The 26,502-nt window shown below is 31.6% G+C and overlaps 1 protein-coding gene across 1 annotated transcript in view; it reads right to left on the reverse strand.

Moving 5' to 3' along the window:
* Nbea (neurobeachin) overlaps nt 1–26,502 on the reverse strand; it is a 546,038-nt gene that overhangs the window by 443,905 nt on the left and 75,631 nt on the right. Inside the window, exons 9-10 of the mRNA XM_013031451.1 lie at nt 26,097–26,294; nt 23,731–23,864 (exon numbers count right to left, since the gene is read on the reverse strand). Coding sequence (XP_012886905.1) covers nt 23,731–23,864; nt 26,097–26,294 — 332 coding nt within the window. The remainder of the gene's footprint in view (nt 1–23,730; nt 23,865–26,096; nt 26,295–26,502) is intronic.

The following is a 26,502-nucleotide window of genomic DNA, read 5'->3' on the forward strand; positions in this document are numbered from 1 at the left end:
TAAACATTTCATAAAGAATTAAAATATCTACCAAAATATTAGCTTAAGTTACCTATTTATATTTATAAGAAGTGTAAAGCCACAGATTTCTAATTATCTTTTAAAAACAATAGTATTCGTTCTTACAAAAACTAAGAAAATTTGGTAATGTGGAAGACTTGACAACTGTTATGGAATCTCAAGTTATCCTAGCCTCTGAATTATTCTAGCTCTCTGGTTTCAACAGAATTGACAAAGAACCCATTTCTATGATAATGTGGCTATTTTTGTTTCAATCAGAATTGTTATAATAAGAACCAATAGCAACATAATCACTATCATAAAATTAATTGTTTAATGAGCTACATGATCCCAGCTTTATAAAGTACACTACCAAGAAATAAAGCACTTCATATCAGTAAATTAAAATTCAATTATATTAATTTGCCCTAAAGCCTTAAACCACAACAATAATTAAATATTACAAATCAATCGTATTCTTTTACTTTGTCCTTAGTCAAAAGAAACATATTTATAACACAACTACCAAAGGGATCCCTTAAGATTTTTAAATGTTTTTGTAAAGAAGTATAGCTATTGAACAATTTAGTCCATTTTAAATAAATTGAATCAATAGTCAAGGCCACTTCACAAATAATTGCATAAGTACTGTAATACATTTAAGAATTATGCTTATATATTTGAAAAGAATAAAGAAAACTACTATATAGAGGTTACACAATCTCCTGATCTGTTCATGAATTTTTATCTAAAATTACTTAGTGATTTAGGAGGAAACTGGTTTTCTAAATTTCAGCTCTGTCAAAAAGAAAAGACTAGAAATACCTAACTATGGTCACTATTGTCCATGAGAACAGGCAGAAAGGGTAAAATCACCTCCTAAGTAGAACCATATGAAGTTATAAAGATGCCATGAATTTTAAAATTATTTTATGTCAGAAGAACTAATCATTCTCCAACATCTAATATGTTAACTAGGACCTATAAATATGGTTGAATTCCATTACAAAAACAGAATATCATTTATTGTAATCCCCAAATCTTAATACAACTATACTATCCATAAAATATTAATTTCACTTTGATAATAGCCATACAATAATGGAAAAGTCAAATACATTCACTAACCAAACTATTTTTAATTTGTACCTAAAACCCAAGGCAATAACAATACCAAATCTTTTTTAAAAAAATCTTAAAAATACGGTATATTTGACATGATGGACGTATTAGTAAATAGATGGCCATCTTCGAAGAGGTACATTTTCAAACATAATTTAACAAACTTACCAGTAACTAAAATGCATCGGATTGCTGCAGGGCTCACAATAAACTTGCAAAATTCTGTGTACTGCCATACAAAATTTCTCTCCATTCTTGCCTATTTCCAACTCCCCTAGATACAAAGGCAAATATAAAGGATACTTCAGCCCATTCCTATATCTCCTACATACCACCTCCTGTCTAGAACACATCAGTTCATCTGCAGAGGATCTACATATACAAGATAAGCCAAAAAGCAAGTAGCCATGTCAGCCCAAACTAGTGTACACAACATAGAAAATTCTCTTGAAAAGTATAGCAATACCAATGGAAAGAGTGTTGTCAGAGCATTCTATTGATAAACAAAAATTGTATTATTCTATGATGTTAAATTGCTAAACTTCTCAACAGACAGTACTGTAACATTTACTCTGTAAGAAGCATTACTACTTCAGATATGATTAAGGGTTTTTAATCCTGTCTCTTTTTAAGGAAAATACCACTAATGTTTTATTGAGTTGAGTTTTTTCTTAAAAAATAATTGTAATCTTCTAATTCTTAATAAATTTAATTAAGTAAAGAAATAGTATTAATTTTAAATATAAAAATACGAGAGCTAGACCCTGGCAAAATAAAAGAAACAGTATAATGCTGCCTGTAATAACTCAATGTATCTATTTCTCTCCAGATCTTTCTATCCATACTGTTAAAACAATAGCACAATAGTCTTGGCCTACCTATGTCTGAGAATGGTATAAATAGAATTAACTTTTAATAAAAAGATAAACTCTTAGATTTCATTAATTTTATAGAAATTCAGATTCTGATAACCACCTTAATTTTTCCACTTAAAATTTCAAAATAACTAAGAGTTATAATTCATAATATAACCCAAGAGGTTATATTAAATTCGTGGTACTTCTAGTATTTAAAGACTCGGTACATCATTTTTAAGAATTCATAGATATCCTGAATTCACTTCAAAGTTAGCTCAGAGAAGATACAAAGTATTCAATGTGCTTTGTATCAAGCAAGTAATCACAGCTAAATTTACTTTTATATTAAGAAGAAATTAAATAACAAAAAACTGAAAGATTCCCCTAAGATTCAACACCCCTACTCATTTGAAAATATGTGTTTAAACTCTGGAGAAGTCTACAGAAAAAAGGATAGAATAAATTCTGAATTAGATTAAGTTTCCATCAAGATTTCAGGTACCAGTAAAGGTGAGATATCTTTTGACATTTCAGAAAGTTTCATCTCTTAAGAAGACTAATTCAGTACTGAAATTAACTGAAAGCTTTCAAAAGATGATGAAATTATAGAAAGCATCTAACACTACAGATGTTATGGATTTCTTTCACCACGAAACTTTGCTAAGTAAGAGTGTTCATATCAGAAATGAAGCTGTAAAAGTCCACACACAAAATAACTTCACACCCAAGACAAATAATTCCCAGTGACAAACACGCTATAACTTCTTAGTGAATATTTAGTAGTCAGTTTTAGGCAAGGCACTCCTAAAGATTCTAACTCAAAGACAACTGCCTAAGTGTTCAACAAAATCCTTATACAAACAAACACTGTCACATTCTTCGTTGCAGACATCAAGCCGAAGTATTAAAGAAAATGGTGAAATGCAATGCAGATGGAATGTCCCTACTATCACATGAAATGACTAAGCCTGACTTTGGTGATAAAATCTTTTAAAGTAATTTCTACCTTTCCCTTCAGCCTGATAAAGAAACAGGTTGTCTTATTAACTGAATTGATACTTCTTAAAGAGCCTCCTTAAGAAGATCTATTCAAAATTAGGCTGTTACATATTTAGGTCTTCCTTTGTTTTTTAACAGATTTTGATTTTATGATTCATTGGACTATTTCTGACAAAGGGAAAAAAAGAAAAAAGAAAGTTTCAAAGTCTAAAAGCTTGTAATTTAAATGCATCAATCTGTGCTATAAAAGGAACAAAATTTTCAGTTGGAAAGGAGTTAATTCTAATCCACTCTCTTATTATAAACTGATGTATACTGTCATTAGTTATCTAACAAAATTCATGCAGTTTGAAGACAAGTCTTTTTTTTGTTAGTTCATATATTTACTGAAGATATTTAATGTTTACCAAAAACATACAAATAGGAACAAAAATCTCACAAAACTGAATAGTTCTTCAGTTTAATTGACCCTACCTAAAAGATCTCATAACAAACTAAATAGCCTCTTCATGAAAACTTTTCTGGACATGTTAGAAATAGCAGACACCATTCATTCGTATGGATTCATATTAGAAAATTTAACTGTGCTATATCTTAACACCTAAGGAGAAACTAATCAGTTAAACATTAGAAAGAAAAAAATAGAGGCATTTATAGTCATACATAGGTGACCTTAAATACCTGTGCATATTATAAATGCTCTTGAAGACCAAAATGTAGCAACAGTAAGACCAAATGCCGAGTAATAGAAGTGTTGACATTTTCAAATTCAAGAAAGCAAACAAAAGCATCTAACTACACAGAACTGTTTCAGATATAAAACATTTGAATAAATATTACATATGCCCAGGCATTTTCCATTCTTTGTATAATTCATTTTACTTTCCAGTGAACATACAGTTAAGACTAATTTTTATTTAACTTTTGAGGGATACAACTCTCCAGAATCAATGTGTAGAGATACATAGATTTAACCACTATCACAGTCAATACCCAAACCAGTTCCATCACATCAAAACTTACATTATCTGTTCCTCAACAGCTGTATTAACACACAGAATCTCTCATTCATATATATATATATATATTCATATATATATATACACACACATACATACATACATATATCACTATAGTTTTGAATTTTAAGAATGTAAACCTGTGTCCAAAGACTGAATTCTTAACTTCAGCATAATGCCTTTGAGATTCATACAAGTAGATGCATAAAACAGAGTTCTTTCTTTAATAAATACTGTTAATTGAATAAATGTACTGTTTAGGGCATTAATTTGTAACAAACATTTGGGTTATGGGATGGCATCTGTGAATAGGGATATTATGAAAGTTTACATAAACTGTGTGTGAACACAGTTTTCATTTTTCATAAATATATACAGAAAGTTGGAAGCTGAAGTATATATATGTATATATATATATGTTTAACTTTATTATGAAATAAAAAATTGTATTCCAGAATGTCAGTAACATTTGGTTCACTGAAAATCTTTGCCAACATTTAGTACTCTAAGTATTCTTATTAGTATATATTAATTGTAGAAAATAATGGTTTTCATTATGACATTTCAATGTCCTATGAAATGTAGTTTGATCCTATTTCCACCCATCATCCCCTAAACCCCAGTTCACCCATAAATTTTCTTCCAAATTTGTATTTTTTAACTAAATCTACATTCCACATGAGAGAAAACATGCTAAGACTTTTTCATAGCATGATCATATCCAGTACCATCCATTTTCATGGGAATGACAATTATATGATTTTTATGCGCACTCTTATGCATATATCCAATATTTTCTTTATTCATTCATGCATTCATGAACACCTAGACTGACTTAATATATATATTATAGTTTCATAATTAACATGTGCAAATATCTCTATTATACAATGATGATGATTCTTTCAGATGTATATCCATCAGTGATAAAGCAGGATCATATAATAGTTGTATTATTTGTACAAGCTTCCATAGTGGCTGAGTTAATTTACATTCTCACCAACAATATAAAAGCCTTTGTTACTTTCTAAATAAATATCACAAAAGGGATAAGAAGACATCTCATTGTAGTATTAATTTGTATTCCCATGATGGCTATGATTGTTGAGCATTTTTTTCATGTATTTGTTGAGAATTTGAACTTCTTTTGAGGACTATGTTCAATTCATTTGCTCATTTATTGATGAGATTGCTCGTTCTTCTGGTGTCAATTTTTATGAATCGGTATTAATCCTCTCACATTCTATAGGCTGTTTCTTCGATCTGGAAATTGCCCACTTTGCTATGCATTAACTTTTTAACTACATGCAATCCTATTGTTATAACTTGCTATTATTTTCTGAACCATTAGAGTCCTATTCAGAAAATAATTGCCCATGTCCATATCTGCAAGTGTAGTCCCAATGTTTTCCTCTGGTAGTTTCAATGCTCCAGGCCTTACATTAAATCTTTGGTATATTTTGAATTGATTTTCTTTTAAGAGTGAGAGGTAGGAATCTAGTTTACATCTCCATGTGGATATCTAATTTTTCCAGACTGATTCTTCTTGGAGACTCTTCTTCAGTATAGGGTTTTGGGCTCCATGAGAATGAGACACCTGTAGCCCGATGGGTTTATTTCTGGGTCCTCTATTCTATTCCACTGTCTACTGAGAGGGGGACGGTGTGGGTATGGATGTGGTGTGTTTGTCACATAGGTTGGTAGTATAATTTGTAATAATGTGACATCAGCTATTTCTATACCTATAGCATTGCTTTCAAATCAGGACTGTCTTTGCTATCAAGTATTGTTTTCCTTCCATACAGATTTGAGGATTACTTTGTCCATTTCTGTGAACAATGGCATGCGATTTTGCGTTTCTGTTTGTGTGTGTGTAAAACATGAATCTATCATTTTCAATAATACAGCAATTTTCCAGTCCATGAACATGTGTAATCTGCCCATTTTACAGTGTCTTCTTCAAAATTATTTTTCAGTATTTTATCATTTTTGGTACAGGCATTCATCACACACTTGGTTATTTTTTTAAACTATTTCGAATGGAACTGTTTTTTCTGATTCCTTTCTCAGCACACTATTGTTATATAGGTTTTTTTTTTAATTTTGCATGTTCATTTTGTATCTTGGTACTCTGATAAAATGATGATCATATCTAAGTTGTCTCATAGAATCAAAGTCCTTTAAATTATAGGATCTTGTCATGTACAAGTAGGTATAAATTCTTCCTTATTTTTCTCATTTTTCTTTCTTTCTTTCCTTTTTTAATACGTTTTTTATTGTAAAAATACTGTACAGAGGGGTTACAGTTACATGAGTAAGGTAATGAGTACATTTCCTATGGAGTATTATTGCCTCTTCTTTTGTTTTTCCCCTACCATCCCTTCACTCCCACCTCCAAAACTACTCCCCTCCCCACAAAGTTGTAAAGTTTATTTTCAACATAGTGTCATATACATCTCATTGTTACAATGGGTCAACCTATATCCCTGTTTAAGCATTTTGTTTTTTCCCTTCCCTTCTCCAAATTAAAGAAGTGTATATACAAGATGCAGGGCATTGGAATCAAATACAGTGAAAACAGGGGAGGAATATACAAAGAAACAAAAAAAATCACATAGTACATTATTAATATGCTAGAAACATTAGCAAGAAAGAAAAAATATTTCTGTCCCTATCCTGGGGTTCATTTTGCTTAACATCATCTTATCTGATCATATGTACATAGCTTTTGACCTTTTCTGCTTGTCCTAGACATGTACTAGTTATTGCAAATAAGGGAAACCTTGGGACCTATGCTTCTTTGGGCCTGGCCAATAGACACATGAAGAAATGCTCAACTTCTCTAGCCATAAAGAAATGCAAATCAAAACAACATTGAGATTCCACCTCACCCCAGTTAGAATGGCTAGACTCAAGAAATCTAGTAACAACAAATGCTGGAGGGATGTGGCCAGAAGGGAACCCTACTGCATTGTTGGTGGAAGTGTAAACTTCCACTGTTCTTTCTTGTACACTATTCTTTTGTCTAAGATTTCAAATACTGTATTAGACAAATGAAGAGAGTAGACACTCATTCCATTTTTTTTTATTTTGGAGATGTTGTGTTTTATTATAGCTGATGTAATGTTGATAACAGTTTAGCTGTATATAGTCTTGATTGTATTCTAATTATTTCTATTACTTCTATTTCTGTTTTTTTCTTGTTATGTGGATCCTGGAACATGAACTCAGGGAATGGGTTCTGAGTTTTTTGCTCAAGGCTAGTACTCTGTCACTTGAGCCACTCCTCCACTTCACTTCCGGGAAGCCTTCTGATGGTTAACTGGAGACAAGAATGCCACAGACTTTCCTGCTCATACTGACATCAATTGTGATCTTTTGATCTTAGACTCCTGAGTAGCAATGTTTACAGACATGAGCTCCTGGCTCTATTCCTAATTTCTTTAGGTATTGTATTTTGAAGGAATGTTGAATTTTGTCAATGATCCTCAGATCTCTGATTCCTGAGTAGCTAGTTTTATAGGTGTGATTCACTGGCACCTGGCTCTATTCCTAACTTCTCTAGGGATTTTTATTATGAAAGAATGTTGAATTTTTGAATTATTTTCTGTATTTATTGAGACAATCATGGGATTCTTCTTTATCTATTTGTCTTGTGTCTATCTGTATGTCCTAGCATGTTTACTGATTTTCAGACAGTGAACCATAACTGCATCTCTAGAGTAAGACCAACTTAATCATAGTGTTATCAATTCAGTTTTCAAGGGACTTCTTGAAGATTTCTACATTCCTGTTTACAATGGTAATTGTTTAAGTAATATTTTTGTTGCACCCTCATCTGGTTTTTATATCAAGGTAATACTGGCTTCACAGAATGTATTTCCAAGTGTTTCTTACCTTCTTGTTATATGAGATTGTTTAAGGAGTATTGGTGTTAGCTCTTCTTTAAAGATCAGAGCCAATTGTGATATAAACCAATACAAAGAAAAAAGTCAAGTGCTAATGGCTCATCTTGTCATGCCATCTTCTCCGGAGGTTGACTTTGGGACTCTCATATTTCCTGCTAGACTGAGAAAAAATGTTGAATGCCTATCACAACAGAAAATAAAAGCTAGGATAAGACTTGAATCTATCCTGTGCAGAGCAGCAGGAAGCAAACCATAGGAGAATCACAATACAGGCCAGAATGGGCAAAATCTGAGACACTATCTCAGAAATTACTATAGCAAAAAAAAAAAAAGGTTGATTGTATGTCTCAAATGATAGAACACCTTTCTAGCAAAGGAAAAGCCTTGAATTCAAATTACAGTATCACAAAAAAAAATCTGATGGAAATCACATTTGAATCCATCTATTTACCAGCTTTTCCCCTTTTAAGAAAACTATTACTGATTTGATTATATTGCAAGTTAATATTTATATTCTCTTATTTCAATCCTATGTTTTGTGTGTCTAAAAACTTACCTATTCAAAGTTTTCAATTTATTAGGATATAAATTTTCAAGATGTTCTCTAATGATACTCACAATTCAGTAGTACCTTTCATAATACTGCCTTTTCATCTGTAATTTTATTAAGTTTTATCTTCTCTTTCTTTTGGATAGTCTGGGTAATGGTTCAAAGAACCAGCTCTATATTCTGCTGAAACTTCTCATTCTCTGAGTTTCAATTTCATTAACTTCAGCCATGATCTTTTGTTATTTCTTCCTATCTACTAACTATAGGTTTCATTTGTTCTTGTTTTTCTAAAAACTTAAACTACATAATTAGATTATTTAATTAAGAACACTCTGATTTTTGCAACTAACGCACTGACAGTAGAGCCTTTCTTCTTAGAACTACCTATACTATACTCCAAAGAATCTGTTAAGGTTTATTTCCACTTTCACGTGATTCAAGGATTTTAAAACTTCTTGATTTCCTCAGTGACACACTTATATTTCAAAATATATTGGTCAATTTCAATGTTATTAATCTCTGTGGATTCTCTTTTTTTTGGTTTTGGAATGACTTGCTTACTGGTCTAAATTGTTAGCAACTTTGGATAAAATTCTGTAAGATGTTGAAAATAATATACAGTTGTTAGATGGAATATTTTGTAATATTCATTATTTGATCCATAGTGCAATGTAACTCTGAAACTTCTTTGCTAATTTTCTTTGCTAATTTGATAATTATTGCACAATCATTATTGATGAAAATGGGGTATTGAAATAACAAACTAATATTGTATTATCTTTCACAAACTATCCCTTTATGACCAATAGTGTTTGTTTAATGAAATTCTATGAACCAACATTGAGTGCACATAAATTTATTACTGATATATTTCATGGATTATTCCCTTCATTAATATGGAGTCTGCTTATTTCTTCTAACTGATTTGAAGTTTGCTTTGTTAGATATGAGCACAAGCTAAATTTGCTTGCTTCTGGATTCTATTTGCTTGGTGGGTGCAATTTCTGACATTTTCAATTTCAATCTGAATGTCTCTTTGCTAGTGAGTTGTGCATCTTGAGACCAAAATACAGTTGTTTTTTGTGCACAAAGCAAATCACCCAGTCTGCAGCTTTTCAGAGTTACAACCAAATATATACAACAGGATTGTGAATCCTGTTACTGTAGGGATTCCAATGAATTGTTTAATTTGTATCCCCTGTTGATTCAAATACTATTTCTTTCTCTTTATTCATCTTTGAAGTTTTGTGTTTTACTGTTTGGCATGTTTATTTCCTAATTTTCATTTGTTCATATATTCCTCTCATAAAAATCTACTCTTTTCTGAGTTCTTGTATTTGTGATGCCTTCTTTTTCACTTGTATGTAAGATTCCATAAGTATATTTTCTGTTAATACTAACTTACTGTCATTAATTCCTTTTGTGTGAGCTTCTCTTAGATCTATTTTTCTCCAATGTCTTTGACTGGCAATTATTTGCCAATCACCATTCCATACTTTCTTGGCTTTTATTGCTTCTTCTCAAAGGACTGTTGTAAATCTGAGGAGTTTGCCTTAGTAAGTAATGACACTTATCCCTTGTAACATTTGATATTTTTTCTTTATTCTACAATTTTGTAATTTTAACTATTACTTGACATTGACAAGCTGTTTTCTAGTCTAGTCTATTTGACATTCCAAATGTCTTCTGTACTTGGACATCCATACCTTTCCCTAGATTTGGGGAATTTTCTGCTAGAATGTCATTCAAATAGGTTTCTATGTCTTTAGTTTCTCAGCAATTTCTTCTACCCCATGAATTCTTAGATTGGTCTCTTGAACATGCCCCAGAACTCATAAAGTTGTAGTCGTACTTTGTAGCAGTTCCTCAATCTTGTCTTCAATTACTTTATTTTGTTTCTTCTTCATCTACTTTATTGATGGCAATTCTAGCATATTTTTTAATTTACTGAATTTTCACTTTCTGCTATTTCCATTTCTTACCCCTTATATTTCAATTTCTTTGCTTAATTTCACATCCATGTTGTTGACTTTCTCATCCAGGTTTTCAATTATTTATTTGTCTGGACTTCTGAATTATTTGTGCAGTATCTCAATAATTTCATTAAGTTTGGATCTGGTTTTTGAAGAGCTATGAGCTTTGAGAGATAATACTGACTTTTCATGTTTCTTGTGCTTCTACATTGTGAATGTTATCTATTGGGATGGAGATCTCTTTCAGCTGTTTTTTGGGATGCTTTCTTTGTGGGTAGCCTTCTTTTGAGATTATGATCCACACTACCTCAGAAGACAGAAAGCAGAGAGCAATAACAAACACATAATTCAAAAATATATTTAAATATAGTTTAAAAATTATAAATTTCAGGTCAATAATTCAATAATTTCCCAAGTATAGAAAAGAACAGACCTAAAATATTTATATGATAACCTAGGAATTTAAATTTTATTAAAGGTAAAAGTATGCAAAAAAAACAAGATCAGGGAAGGAAAAAATTATAGTAGTACGATATGAGAAGGAAATTATATGAGATGAAGGTATAAAAAGCAAACATGAATGACACAATGAAGTAAATACATAGGCAAAACAAAGCATCACCAACAAAAACACCAGTCCATATCTTCCTTAATCAAGAAAATTGATTTCTCCCCACCCTATTCCTGTCCTCCCACTTCACTCAATCACAGACTTGTCTCTTCTAATTTACTTTGTGAAGGGTGAAGCCATTATTATCTATGAAATCCAGACAAGTTATGCCAGAATGATGCTGTCTACAGGCTGGGCCTAGTCAGTGGTGGATTGACAGTATATTTCCATATGCAGGCCTACACAGTTATTGTAGTAGCTGCCCTTAAACGTAAGCTTCCCTTAAAAACAGTTGGGTTGTTTCCTTACTGCTAACGGTTGAGAGCTCTTTATGTATTCTTTATGTAAAACCTTTGTCAAAGAAAACATTTGCCATTATGTTTTTCAATCTATATTGTGTCTGTACATTACACCGTTTGTAGAAGTATTAACTTTCATAAAATATGATCATTTATATCATTTTCTACTTTCATAAGATTATAATTTTGGTGTCCTATCAAAGAACATTTGACCTAACCAATGTTAAAAAGTTTTCCTCCTTTGTCTCTTCTAAAATTTATACTTTCATTTTTTTTTTACTTTAGGCTTAATTTTCAAGTTCATATTTGTATAAGGTATGTGGTTTAGGATGAGCCTCACTTTTTGACATATGAATATTTTTTTTTTTCAGTCATGGGGCTTGAACTCTGGGCCTGAACACTCCCTCAGCTCAAGGCTCAAGGCTAGTGCTCTACCACCTGAGCCACTGTGCCACTTCTGGTTTTCTGAGTGGTTTTATTGGAGATAAGAGTCTCACAGACTTTCCTGCCTGGGCTGGCTTTGAACCACGATCTTCAGACCTCGGCTTACTGAGTAGCTAGGAATACAGGTGTAAGCCACTGGCGCCTGGCGACATATGAAAATTCTTAGCCCATTAAAAATTACTTTGTTCTTGTACCAAAAGTCAATTGTCCATGAATGTCTGTGCTCATATCTTAACTTTATTTTTTTAATTAACATATGTGCCCAGCATTCTGTTAGTACCACAGTGTTCATTATTATGGCTTTACAGTAAGCCTTAAAACTAGATAAACATAATTCCCCCAAATTCTTTCTCAAAATATTTTAGCTATCTTAGTTACATTTGTCATACCACATAAACTTTAGAATCAACTTTATAAAAAAAATCAATGTATTATCTTCCAAGAATTTTATCTGACTTTTTTAGATTTATTCATGTCACCTCCAATATGCTGTTTTCTTATCCAAGAGTTAGATTTATTTAGGTTTCAGATTTTTTCATTAAAAATTTATAGTTACACAGATATCATTAATATTTTGTGAAATTTATACCTAAATACTTAAAAACTTTAAAACTATTTTAATAGTATTTTAAAGTTTGGTACTCTTTAAGAAATACAATTATTGACTCACACAGTTAATTCTAGCTTCTCAGGAGTCTGACATATGGAGCATTGTAATTCTAAGCCAGCTCATGAAAAAAAAGCCCACAAGACTCCATCATCAAAATAAACAGTAGGCTAGAGACATGGATAAAATGAGCAAGAAGTCGAGTTGAAGTGTATAGCCTTGTGTTCAAGTCTTAGTACTGCAAAAAACCTACAAAGTAATATATAACTTCATGTATTTGAGCTTTTTGTCTTATAACCTTAATAAACATGTTAGCACTAGAATTTTATGTGACAATTCCTTGAGAATTAGTATGTAGAAAATCATGTCATTTGTAAAAATTGATAGTTATATTTTTCTCTTTCCAATCTTTTTCATTTGCATTGCTTTCTTACCTTATTGCATAGACTAGAACCCTTGATATGCATATCACAGAGCACAAAAACTATTACAGGTTTACTTTCCCACATTCTTCTCTTTGCATGAATTTGATATTTCTTAGTTCTGGGGTTCTTTTTTCCCCACTAATTTTGTACAAAGAAAAAAACCCATAACTTTTGTTTTCCCATTCTGTTGTATAATTCTGTAATTCTACCTTCATTCAGAGCCACCAGAAGGTCAAAGAGGTAAATAAACTTACACATTTTTGTTTCACTCTCTTGGGGACCTAGCTTTACTGATCAAAGAGATTTTTGGCTCTTAAAAAGTTTGTGCTCCATTTGTGCCTCTGTTTCTATTGTGATGAGACTACAGAGGCTAGGACATGGAAGGATAAAGGTAAAAATTAAGACAGTAAAACTCTTTAACACACACACACACACACATACACACACACACGTGCGCACACACAGAATTTCTGTGATCATTGTGCTCAACTCTTAAGTTTCTGGTGCATTTAGTTCACCCTTAGAATACCGGAGGGGGCAAAAGTAAACTGACCACTAATTCAAATACTAATCCTACTCCTATGAGTTTAAGCCTCGCAAATAGGTGTTTCATGAATTCTGCCCATGTAAACATGTTATATTGTTTTATTTGTGTACTTGAGTGACATGAAGAGAATATGCTCACTCAATTTTATTTGTAATTATAACTAATTTATTTATTTTTTTTTTGGGTCCAGTCGTGGGGCCTGAACTCTGGGCCTGGGCGCTGTCCCTCATCTCTTCAGCTCAAGGCTAGTGCTCTACCACTTGAGCCACAGCGCCACTTCCGGCTTTTTTCTTTTTTCTTATGTGGTGCTGAGGAATCGAACCCAGGGCCTCGAGCATGTAAGGCAAGCGCTCTACCACTGAGCCACCTTCCCAGCCCCACTAATTTATTTAATTTTATATGGACTTAAAGTATAAATTAAAATCATCTAATGTTCTCTCCCCACCAAGCAATCTTTCTGAGTAATTCTCACTTTAGCATGCTAATGAAACATACTTTTGCAATATAGTAAGATATTGGCAGATGGTAGATGATACAGCATCAGTTATGAGAGTCAGGTTTAATACTATTTAATACTATTTCCAATATTATTTATATTGTAACAAGAAGCATAATTCTAAACAAGAATCATTGTAACTTACTAATGTTACCTGCTATGGAACCAAATATACCACAGACATAGTTAATTATTACAGTTCTCATTTCATATTGTTTTTCATGTGTATAATAAAGATTATATTTCCTACCTTAACTATCTTATAAGCTGCAACAATTACATACATAATTTTCTAGTCTCTCTTTTTCCCCTCAGTAAATACTGGCTATTCTAAAATATAATGGTGAACCCTAACGTTTTGCATCCCTGAATGTATAGTATTACGTACCTGAGCTATATGTAGATCTTTATTGGGAGAAGACACCAAGTTTCCAAATTTGGTATTACATACCCTATCCTGACTAATATATTTTCTGTCCTTACTTCATTTCTAATTTTTTATTTTATCTTTTCTATTAGATATTCCAGGATATTTGATTTAAAACACTTTGGAAACACTAAATTATTCTACGTTCTTACATATGACAACATCTTGCATAGTCCCAAACAGGCGGTAAGTAGAGACTATGTAGTCTGAAAGAAATAGACAATTATAGATGGCTATGAATAATACTGGAAGGTGGAATACAAAAGCTCAATATGCATAAGAAATGGTAAACTATCTCCTGTTCCTAGAACCAGAAAAGTGAAAAGGCCTCTTTTAACAAGTACTGTCTAGAGTCTCTTTATTGTGTTTATGCGATTGTGTTAGGCCCTGACCTTCTTTTGCAGTGAAGAACGAATTAAAGTACGGTTTCCTGAGAACAAACAATGCTTCAGTGCTTATTATAGCTTCCCCACTATTTCTAATACCATTTGCTCTATAACTTCATTCTGTAGGTATGGCTACAGAATGAGGAGCAACCATAGAACCCATACTACAGGCAAAAATACTCCTCCATTCTACTGGCAAATACAAACTCAACTCTTCTGTGGGTTGCAATATCCTTACTCAAAGTCCCATGCCTTATATCAACAAGTTTTGTCCAGCTATAGAAAAACCTGACCATTTTTTCAAAATCTTCATCACATTCATGAAATAGATTTGATATCTAAATGATTCCCTGGCCATTGCATCCATTATTTTATTTAAAAAACAGAAAATTTCAGTTTTCCTTCTTAGTACACTGTCCAAGTTTCTGCAGTTGATGCTGCTGTAATATATTTTCTAGTAGCATCATATATATATATACATATATATAGTATCATATATATATATATATATATATATTTGGCTTCTCATAAACATCTAGATTATGGCTCTAAGGCCATAATGGATATTATGATTCCTTTTAAGTCTGAAATTGTCAATTCTTTTATATAATAAGGGAAAAATATTTCATGATTCTGTTGAGATAATGATCTCATGGCAAGATATTTTATATGACATATATCATTTAGAGTACCCTCCTGTTGTAACTGTTACAAAATTCATTGCAGACCAAAAGTCATGATGATGCTAATTATGACTCATGTTTTGGGAATTTGTAATGGTTTTGGAAGAAGTCTTCTGAACTTTAAAAAATTCATTTTAAACTGAAATATAAAAAGCATAATTTTACAGATTAATGGGTACTATATGTTTTTATAATTGTATATACTGTATAATGTTTAAATCAGATTGATCATAACTACTTTCTCCAAAATATATCATTTCTTTATGTTGAAAACATTAAAAATCCTTTCTCCTAGCTTTTTGAAACGGACAGTGCATTACAGTTATCTATAGTCATCATACTATGAAATTACATATTACAATTTCTTATTCTTAACTCATTATAATCTAATAACTACTGAGTTTGTGCTCAAGTGATTAAACTCTAGGGCTCCTCATTTTAAATCAGGTATCAACTTTGGAGGAATGTTTTTTAATGAATAGTTTTGGGAGTTGTTTGCTTGGTTAGTTAGTTGTGTTTTTAGTTGTACTGGACACTGAATTCAGGGCCTTGGACACATGCTGGACCTCACAAATGGTAGACAAGCACTCCTGGGAATGCCAGAAGCCAAATCTATAGTTGTATAGATCTGTGTGCCACCGTGTCCTTAAGAACTGCTCTTACAAAGAAAAAGTTTTTGTTGGTTTGTTTTGTTTGTCCATGTGGGGCTTGAACTCATGGCCTGGGCTATCCCTGCACTCTTTGGCTCAGGCTAGTGCTTTTGTGCCACAGCTCCACTTCCAGGTTTTGAGTGGTTAATTGGAGTTAAAAGTCTCACAGAGCCTTTTCTGCCTGGGCTATTTTCAAACTGCAATCCTTAGATCTCAGCCTCCTGAGTAGCTAGGATTACAGGAGTGACCCACCCATGCCCTGCCAGAGAAAAAAGTTTTTAATATCACTTCAAATTATTTTATGGTGCTTCAAAGGTAAAACTAAACTCCTTCATCTAATATTAAACAATTTTTAAAAATTTCTTTGAGAGATGATGATGACTGATAAAATGGGACATGAATATAAAGAAGTATTTTATAGGGTGACCAATGAGGAGAAAGGATGGAGAAGGAATATAAGGGAGTGGAAAAGATAAAAAGATCACTCATACACACAGATCACAAACTTTAAAATAGCACAATTAATTCCACCAAACACTATATGAAGTATGGAGGATGAAAAGGAGCAATGGGAATATAGTGGAGAGTGTACACTTTTTCCAAGTACATTGTTTACACACATGCATGGAAACCTCACAATAAAATGACTTTGTATTAGTAAAAGCAATTGAGACTGGAGTTGTGGCTCACTTGATAGAACTCTAAATGAGAAACAAAGCCAACTAAGAATAAAGCCCTGAGTTCAAACTATAATATAGCCTCCTCTCAAAAAGTAAAAGAAGCAGGAAAAGAAACTCAACTTCTATATTCTGCACTTGAGTTGCAGAAGTAGGAAAAAAAATTGATACAATTTTGGTATAGTCCAAAGATTTCCTTTAATCCCTCAATGTGTTGGCAGTTCTGTCACATTTGCCAGATACACAATGGAAGAATGAATGTTAAAAAAATATCTTACTAACTTCATAAAAACAGACAATTAATTTCTATGAACAAATATTCAAAATAATGTGTATATATATATTTCCAATATAATTAAACATATCTGTCTGCAACAGATTTCATAGTTTTTAATACCCAGATTGAGAGTAACTATTACCTATTAAATAAAAACAAATTACAAAGAAAGTATCTAAGGTGGAACAAATTTATCATTCTGTTATTCAAAATACTACACAACTGTTAAAATGGAATCCAAAACTAATAAATATCTAACCTTTTTATAGAAATTAAATTCTAACAAACAGAAGTTTATAATTCATGAAAGATAACATCATGAGAAAAATAGTACTTCAGATATTACCCATCAATTACTGAGAACTAGGAACATAAGATTTCCTTCTGTCTCCAGGAGCAATCTCCAAGGAAAGCATAAGTGTGAGTATATACATGTTTGTATGTATGTGTGTATGTATGTATGTATGTATGTGTACAAACCTAGGTATACAAAACGTCTATCAATTCAGTCCTTTCACAAAGACTACTTTAATAAAGAGCTCTATTTATGAACTGGGATTATCAATTTGTAATGACCTCTGCAATATTAGGTCCAAATGAAGTTCCATTAAGACTGAGAGGATCTTATCTGATCCTATTCACTACTCTATAAAACAATGAAGGAATTCCATATCCAATACGAAAATATAAATATTTTTGGTTCCAAATACCTATATGTGTGAAGTACTTGTTTTAAATATTCATTTCACAAGAACTTTATCATTTCTTTTATATTCCATCAGTCTATCGAACAACCTACTTTCTTCAAAATTAAGTAAACTTTTTACCCTAGGGTTCTTGCCTATTATTTATAGTTTTACTTTGTACTGTAAATCTATTTAACCATGAGATCTTCAGCTATATTACTACTGATAACTAGTGTACTTGACTTTTAGACTTACAAACAGCTATGAGTCAACTTTACCTCAAAATGAAAATAAAAGTACATCTCCTTCCCTAGAAAAATTTCCTTCTTCCAGTTGACAGCAATTGTTTAACTTGTCCTCCAATTTCAACTTGAGTTAGCTTGCAACAAAAACAACAGATCATAGATTTTCAAGCAAGATTTTGCTTATAAAATGTACAAGTTGTTCATCTCCCCTTCCCACTAGATAAGACCCCTTTCAAGCTTCCAATTATTAGCCCCAACAAAGTAAGATTAAAGTGACTCTGCCAAGTTCCCATGTTTCTAAATGCTGGGTCATAAAACGGAGAGATGCCTAATGATGTCATCTGAAATATAACAATTAAACCACAGGGGCAAAATAATGTTTTTAATATGGAACTAACCAACTGCTTTACATTTTAGATTATACGTGACTCTCTAGAAAATAATTAAAAGATGCTCTTACTCTTTAATGCTTTTAGGCAACCACTAAAAAGAAATGTTTTGTTGTTCTAAAGATACATGTATGCATCTGTACCCATGGTTTAAAGTATACTCAAGTATCATCAGTACAGAGTCAGTACAACAAAGGGTCGGTTCCGGGGATATTCTTTAGCCATTCAGTATGTTCTAACACTTCCTACTTCTCTTATTTTATATGGCTTGCTTAAGTGGCATTACTTCAAACATGATTTCAGTACAAATTTGTTAATTTTTTTTTCATAAAGGCAAACAATCAAGTATGATTGCCAGTGGTATATTTTTTCAGAAAACATACTTTTAAATTAAGGAAATATAACTGGACAAGCTATAGCCTGCTAAAAATTTTTAAGAATGATGTTTTATTGCATAAATCTTTACAAAATTTATGAAATTATTTTAAACCAAATCATTAACAATTTAATGATTATTAATTATATATTGTATATATTGTATAAAATAAATAATGTTCATGAGAAAATAAGATATTGTTTCACTTATTTTGCACAGTAAATATAAACTCTAAATGAAGGGAATTAAAAATATATAATGAAATTTAAATAATCTATGTACAATGGATATGTTTATCTGAATTAAAATTCAGAGAGTATGGTTAGTCAAAAAATTTATATACCACATCTAAGAGTCTGAGGAAATATTGTTAAAATAGCTAAACACTGAAATATTAAACTTTCTAGTTTTTTATGTTTTATGACAATAGAGCTAATTATGACTCCACATATAGCATTTAACTAATGGGGCTGCTTGATCATTTTCACTCTAAAAATTAGAATTAATTATTATATTAATTTTAGTTAGCCAAGATAGTGTTGAAAAAAATTATGACTTAAGTTCACTAAGTAAATTAACAAGTCATTAAGTTTTGCAAGAGAATGTTTTAATATGAGATTCTCTAAATTGATCTTATTAGTCTATCAAACTTTCATTTATAATTAAAAATAAAATTTTCCTAGGAAAACACATATTTACAAATATTCACTTAAATTATGAGTTGTAATTAATTTGTGTGAGAATATTACCACAAATATAATAATTCTTAAGTATTCCATTGTAGTTTAGACTGAGGACTCTGGAGTCAGCCACGCCTTAAGAGGTGATCTTGAGGAGTAATTCTATTTCTTTCTTCCTCATTATCAGAATAATATAGTGATTTCATTAACAAAATACTTAAAATATTGCTACCATGTTATCAAATGTTATTTCTTTTTATTACCCTTGTATTTTTTTCAGAATGTTCTCTTGGCATTGAATGTAATGTAGCTATTTGTCTTTAAAAAACTTTACTAAATTGATAATGAAACTATCTTTGAAATGAAACATAGACATGATATCATGTACTGAATAACTATTTTGTTCTACCTCTACAAACCCGTGGACATCACCATCGCATCACATTCAGACACTATATACTATAACAGGGTTTTAACCAAAGAACACTTGCCCAGTGTACTACACATTATCTAAGAAGTTCTCCAAGTGTCATTTTGTTTGAATTACAAAAATCAAACCATATTTGGTTCAAGAAAAGATACTTTTTCAAAGAAAAGCTTCTCTAAGTCACAGAAGGACAGTTGTCTTGTTTTGTATTGCCTATAAATTGATTGCACTAATTAATCTTTTAAAAGTAGATCATTTTTAAAAGAATAGACCATTTGCAACTAATGTAAATGATCATCTAATTCACAGAAAAATGAAGTTTCAGTTTCATTTACTAAATTTCAGACAAAATGTAAATGACGATCATTATTTCAGGATTGGACTTAAGCTCTTTGAATTATTCTGTTAATTGTTTGATCAACTTTAGCTATTAAATATCAAATATCTAGCTAAAGGAAATCTTTGATTTTTGTACTCAAACTCACTGCACTGAGAGGAATCAATCAATATTAGTCCCCCCAATATTAGTCCAAATAGCCTTGATCACTTTAGAAAATTATTCAGGAAAAATTACTGAGAATATAAGATATATATGTATATATATAGGATGATGTACAAACATACTTAATTTACTTATTGAAAAACATATAATTTCAGAAGCTTTTTTTGTCACAAGCTACCTGACCTAGTTAAATAGTATTTATTAATAATTTGTTACTAATAATGTTTTGTAACATAATAAAAGTTTAACTATTTTTCTAAGTCAATATACAGTATTATTCATGGAAATTTAAGTACTACAGGGGAAGTTAAGCCTAATGTCCAGCTAAACAGAAACTTTTCAGTTCCCCTGACTTGCTGCTGTCATCTATAATTGGAATTAAGACATGTGTCAATCTTAAATCACAACATCTAGAAAATGGACAAATTACTCAAAACCAATTTTCATCAAAATTGAAATCAACAAGGCAAATTCTAGCTAATTTCTTAAGTAATTCTCTAATGCAAATAGTATTGTAAGTTAAAGGAAAATCATATAGAGTAATATGAGTTCCAATTGTAATTAATTTCTTTAGAATTTGTGACATTGAGTATTTTAAATATAAAATTACAACATTAGAGACAACAATGTGCTCACTGTCATCATAATGGCTAAGACAAGAATGTATTGAGTAATTCTTACATGTGATTAATATGGTTTATTAATTGGTTACATGTAGTCTAAATAATCTTGAGTACAAACTATTATGACTTAATAATGATAGATATAACATACTCAAAATAATAACACATTTAAAATTGTACTAATAATCAATATTAAGCTCAAAGTTTGTCTTGAAAATCCACATACGAAGTAACAACTACAATAATATAGCATCCGTAATAAAAGCTACAAAAATATTCTGACACAAACCCCATCTTTACAGGCTCCCTAAATGAAATATTTTAATTTCTATAAACTCATCAAAGTAAAACTACATAGTTCCATAGTGCCAAGGAGCTAAGGTATAAGGCAACAGTGAACAAGTTCACATGAAGGGACTGCTTCATCTTGAAATTCAGAAGCCAAATGTGTGTGTGTGTGTGTGTGTGAGAGAGAGAGAGAGAGAGAGAGAGAGAGAGAGAGAGAGAGAGAGCGAACGAGAGAGAGAGAGAAGGAGAGAGGGAGAGGGAGACGAAGAGAGAAAGAGAGAGAGAGAGAAAGAGAGAGAGACAGAGATTGCTGATTTTCTCCAAAAGGTAATTGAAAAGTAGACACGTGTAAATTTTGTCATACCATGTTAACTGGTTTCCAAAAAATATATACTGACTTTTCTGTGCAAGACTTAAAATCTTGAAGTGATTCTGATTCATCTGCAAGAATTTAATATGGACTAAAAATAGGATGATACATCCTACCACAAAGTCTCATTCATCTTTGTAAACAGATGATATAAGCATAAAATCTGAAATCCTACAATTCCATTCATAGTTATGAATCTTTATTATTCAAACAGAGAAAAAACCATAAATAACTTGGTTATATCATTTTAAAATATGAATGGTTCTATCACTGATGTATGTACACTTATTCTGGTCTCTTTCAAGACTCTAAATAATAAGAGACTGCATTGATTTTCTTTACAATTTTATTCACAGAAGAGCAAGAACTTTGAAACAAGCAGTGAAAAAATAGTAGAAAAGAATTTCAAATAGAACAGAAGTGAATTACAGTGTAGTTTAGAACTAGGTAGATATTATTAATAAAGAATACTATCTTTTCTATTTTCTATAAGCTACAAACTAATTACATAATATACATCATTTTAAAAGACTGAATAATTATAGGGAAAAATTAATGTGAGTGATCTAAAAAGTCCTTAGGAAAATAAATCAAAGTAAAAAATCAGTATATTGACTTCTTACACCATTTCTTTATCTACTGGATGATGAATAAAATTATAATATTGAAATATAGTATATATACTACAATAAGTTTTGAAGTAAGGTAGTAAAAAATTGTATATGTCTTGAATGAATGGGACAGATAAATTGTCAAATACAGTTTTAGGCCTAACACTTCTAATAAGATATGCAAAAAGATTAAATTATTGTGAAAATTTGAGTCATAATATTTCACATTGCATAACCTTTGCAACTCGTCTCTTTACTAAGTGACAAAATATATCTCAAGTTTAAAAATTATATATTTCTTATTCATTTATAAAAATGTTTAAGTTACATGGAGTTTTCTTCAACTTCTGTTTACTATTAGTTAAGAAATTTTAAATTACTGATCATAATTTCCCCTGGTTACTAAGATAATAAATAACAAAAACGTTTGGAAATTAGTGCAGGACTAGAATTCCCTATACTGTTCTTCCTCTCAATAAAATTACTTAACCATAAATTGTTTTAAAATCTAATGGTAAAGAGGTATAAGAGGAAAAAGAAACCAGGATAGCTTTTCATTTCAAAACTTTAGACTTTCAAAATAATAGCCATGCACTACAACTGATAAGACACAAGACATGACCTATAGATAGATGGAAGCTGAATGCTGTAAAAGCAAGATCACATTCATATTTAAATATATACTTCACACAAAGATAGTCCCAATACAAGAACAATATTATTAGCAATACTAAAAACAATGTTATTAGCACTAATTCAGTTAATATGAGAAAATCCTGTATTATATTTCATTGTGCTTGAATTTTTACACAGGATTATTTACTAATTTTTCATCAATTCAAAATTGGATGGTCTATGAACAATCTTACATATATTTATAATATTTCTGTACTGGTTTTGAATTGAAAATTCAAGTTTGTCAATATAGCTTGTACTTGAAAATGCAATATAGAGCCAATATGAATCTGAAATTAGTATTTAACCTCATATATTATTCTAGGGCATGACACTAAATCTAAATATGATGCATGAATTATAAAAAGTGTATATGAATTAAAATTCAGTAAGAGATATTTCAATTTTATACATTCACAGGCTACAGGTTTTGCTTGGTTCCTCAAAAATTGAACTACATTTAAAGAAAAAAATGATGCCAATTAGTGCTAATCTTACTGTAAAACAAGACTTCAAGATACAAATTATGTAACTGTTATTAAGTAGTTTTGTATAAATAAACCTTAACATAGTAATTTCTTATTGTGTGACAGGGAAAAGTATGAACATTTGCAAAGGATAAGGTCAGAATTAAGAATTTTCAATTGCATGTTATAATCACTATGCTATACCTAGAAATGTTTTTATTTACTGTCAAGAAAAGAATTTTTTATGGAAATAAGACTTTAAGTGCCAGAGTTTTTTTTATATTGTATAAATACCTCTCTTATTCTAAAAACATTTTTATTAACCATATCGAGACAGAACTCAAATGCTGTACTATATTACACAGCACTGAGTATGCCATACTTGATCTAAATGTGTAGATAACACCAGATATTATACATTGAAAGAAAACTTACCAGACAGTTGTTTCCACTTGACTGTCATTGAGCTGCCGATTGTCCAGTTGAGCAAAAAGTGGAAAAAGCACTTGAATCCCTCCAATTGAATGAATTGCACTATGAATTGAATGTGTTACTATAGCCTTCACATCCTAAATTCAGACAGAAAAATGTTTATTAAATTTATAGCATGTTTTCATCACTATTTATCTTTCCTAAATAGCTATATGAGTAATAAACATTAATATTTAAGAGCTCTCAACAACAGATGCTGGAGGGGATGTGGACAGAAAGGAACCTTACTTCATTGTTGGTGGGAATGTAAACTTGTCCAACCACTTTGGAAAGCAGTATGGAGGTTCCTCAAAAGACTCCACATAGAACTCCCCTATGACCCAGCAATCCCACTTTTGGGCATTTACCCAAATGTTTACAAACAGGATCACACTAAAGCTACTAGCACAACTATGTTATTGCAGCATTATTTACCATAGCTAAGATATGGAACCAACCCAGATGCCCCTCAGTAGATGAATGGATCAAGAAAATGTGGTATATATACACAATGGAATTCTATGCCTCCATCAGAAAGAATGACATTGCCCCATTTGTTAGGAAATGGAAAGACTTGGAAAAAATTATATTAAGTGAGGTAAGCCAGGCCCAAAGAAACATAGGCCCCATGGTTTCCCTTATTTGCAATATCTAGTATATGTATGAGTCAAGCGGAAAAGGTCAGATAATGTGATGTTAGGAAAATGAACCCTTAGATATGTATTTTAATGTTTTTTTCTTTCATGCATGTGTTTCTAACGCATTTATAAAATTATTTCTTTGTTGCTTTGTATGTCCCTCCCCCACAGTATAACCCCTGCTTTCACTATATTTGATGTCAGTATAACTTGTGGAGGAGATGGGGAAAAACAAGTCGTTTAAGGATACAGGTGGAACTGTTGCAGCAATGAGAAGTACAAGTTGTCATGTCAAAAAAGAGCTTTACAATGTTGGTGGGGGGCGGGAGGCTTGGGACTGGGGGGGGAGGGGGGAGGCTGGGAAGGGATGTGAAGGGCAAACAAAGGAGGAGGCTGCAATGCTTGGTAAGAAATGTACGCATTATCCTGCCCATGTGATTGTGACCCCTCTGTACAGTATGTTCACAAATAAAATAAATTTTAAAAAAAGAGCTCTCAATGGTATAATTTTGAAAGATATATACATATAAAATATAAACTTGAGGTATTTAAAAAAAATTTTATTGTGAAAATACCATACAAATGGGGCTGGGAAGGTGGCTCAGTGGTAAAATGCTTGCCTTGCATGCATGAGGCCCTGGGTTCAATTCCTCAGCACCCAATAAGCAAAAAGAAAAAAGCCGGAAGTGGCGGTATGGCTCAAGTGGTAGAGCACTAGCCTTGAGCTGAAGAGCTGAGGGACAACGCCCAGGCCCAGAGTTCAGGCCCCACGAACGGACAAAAAAAAAAGAAAGAAAGATAATACCGTACAGAGGGGTTACAATTACATGGATAGGGTAATGAGTACATTTCTTATCAAGCATTGTTGCCTCCTCCTCTGTTTCCCCTTCCCATCTCTTCCCATCCCTCCCCAGCCACCTCCGTGATAATTACTTTTAAATTTGAAATCTGGGGAGATGCTTACACTGAAGTTAAAAACAAATTCTTTTTAAAGTAATATAAATAATTCATTTAAAGGCATTAAGGTAAACTTTTATACTAGTTTTAAGATAAATTTAATATTATATATTCTTAAATTATATGTTGGTATTTAAAAACTATGTTCATTTAATCAGTAGATTTTATTTCATTCGACATGGGAAAACAAGATAATGGAATAGATTTCCTAGTATAGCAACAATCCCCAGGTAATATATTATGTCAGAAAAAATATTTGAAAGAAAAACTGGGACTAAAGAACTCAAAAACAAGCTGAACACACTATTTCATGCGTGTCATTACAGCCATTTGGGAAGCAGGCGATCTAGAGGATTGTAATTCAAGGCCAGCCCATATAAAGTTCCATCTCAAAAACAAGCCAGATGTGGTGGAACTTGGGGTAATCTGAGCTATGTGGGATACATAGATAGGATAGTATTCCAAAGCAAGTTATGGGCAGAAAATGCAAAGACCTGACCCCAAAAATGACACTAACAAAAAAGAGCTGAGTGCATGGCTCAAGAGGTAGTAGCACACATGTCCAGCAAGCACAAGGTTCTTAATTCAAACCCCACTAATGCCAAAAAGATAACAAAAAAGAATTCATTTTATAAAGAGTGATGATGTTTCTATAGATGAGCAATATTCAATGTATCAAATAAAAATACTATCAATGAGGATTAAAAACATGGAAAACAAGCTACAATTTCTCACCTGGAGCATTAGAGCATGTGGGGAATGCACAAAAATTGATGCATTTTCCTTCGGTGATGATTCCAGGCATAGCTGAGCATCAGTGGCCTTAGCATTATATGTAAAGGCAATACTACTTGCAAGCTTCCCATCATAAAGAACTTGTTTATGGTGTTCTGCCAAATGAATATCACTCTCAGACTTAAACTTGAAGGTACTCTGAAAAAAAATAAAACTAAATACTTTAAAAAGAAAGCTTAACATGGCAAAATGTGCATTTTTAAGACAGAAAGAGAGCTAAAATAATCAACAATTTGTTATGCACCTTACTTGTGTCTGGCACAGGGCCAGATTCATTACTATTTCATTATTTTCACTTAAGTTCTCAAAGAGTTTGATTTAATTATACAAACAAGAACATTCAGAT

This window comes from Dipodomys ordii, unplaced genomic scaffold (genome assembly GCF_000151885.1).
Source record: "Dipodomys ordii isolate 6190 unplaced genomic scaffold, Dord_2.0 Scaffold140, whole genome shotgun sequence".
Taxonomy (NCBI): domain Eukaryota; kingdom Metazoa; phylum Chordata; class Mammalia; order Rodentia; family Heteromyidae; genus Dipodomys; species Dipodomys ordii.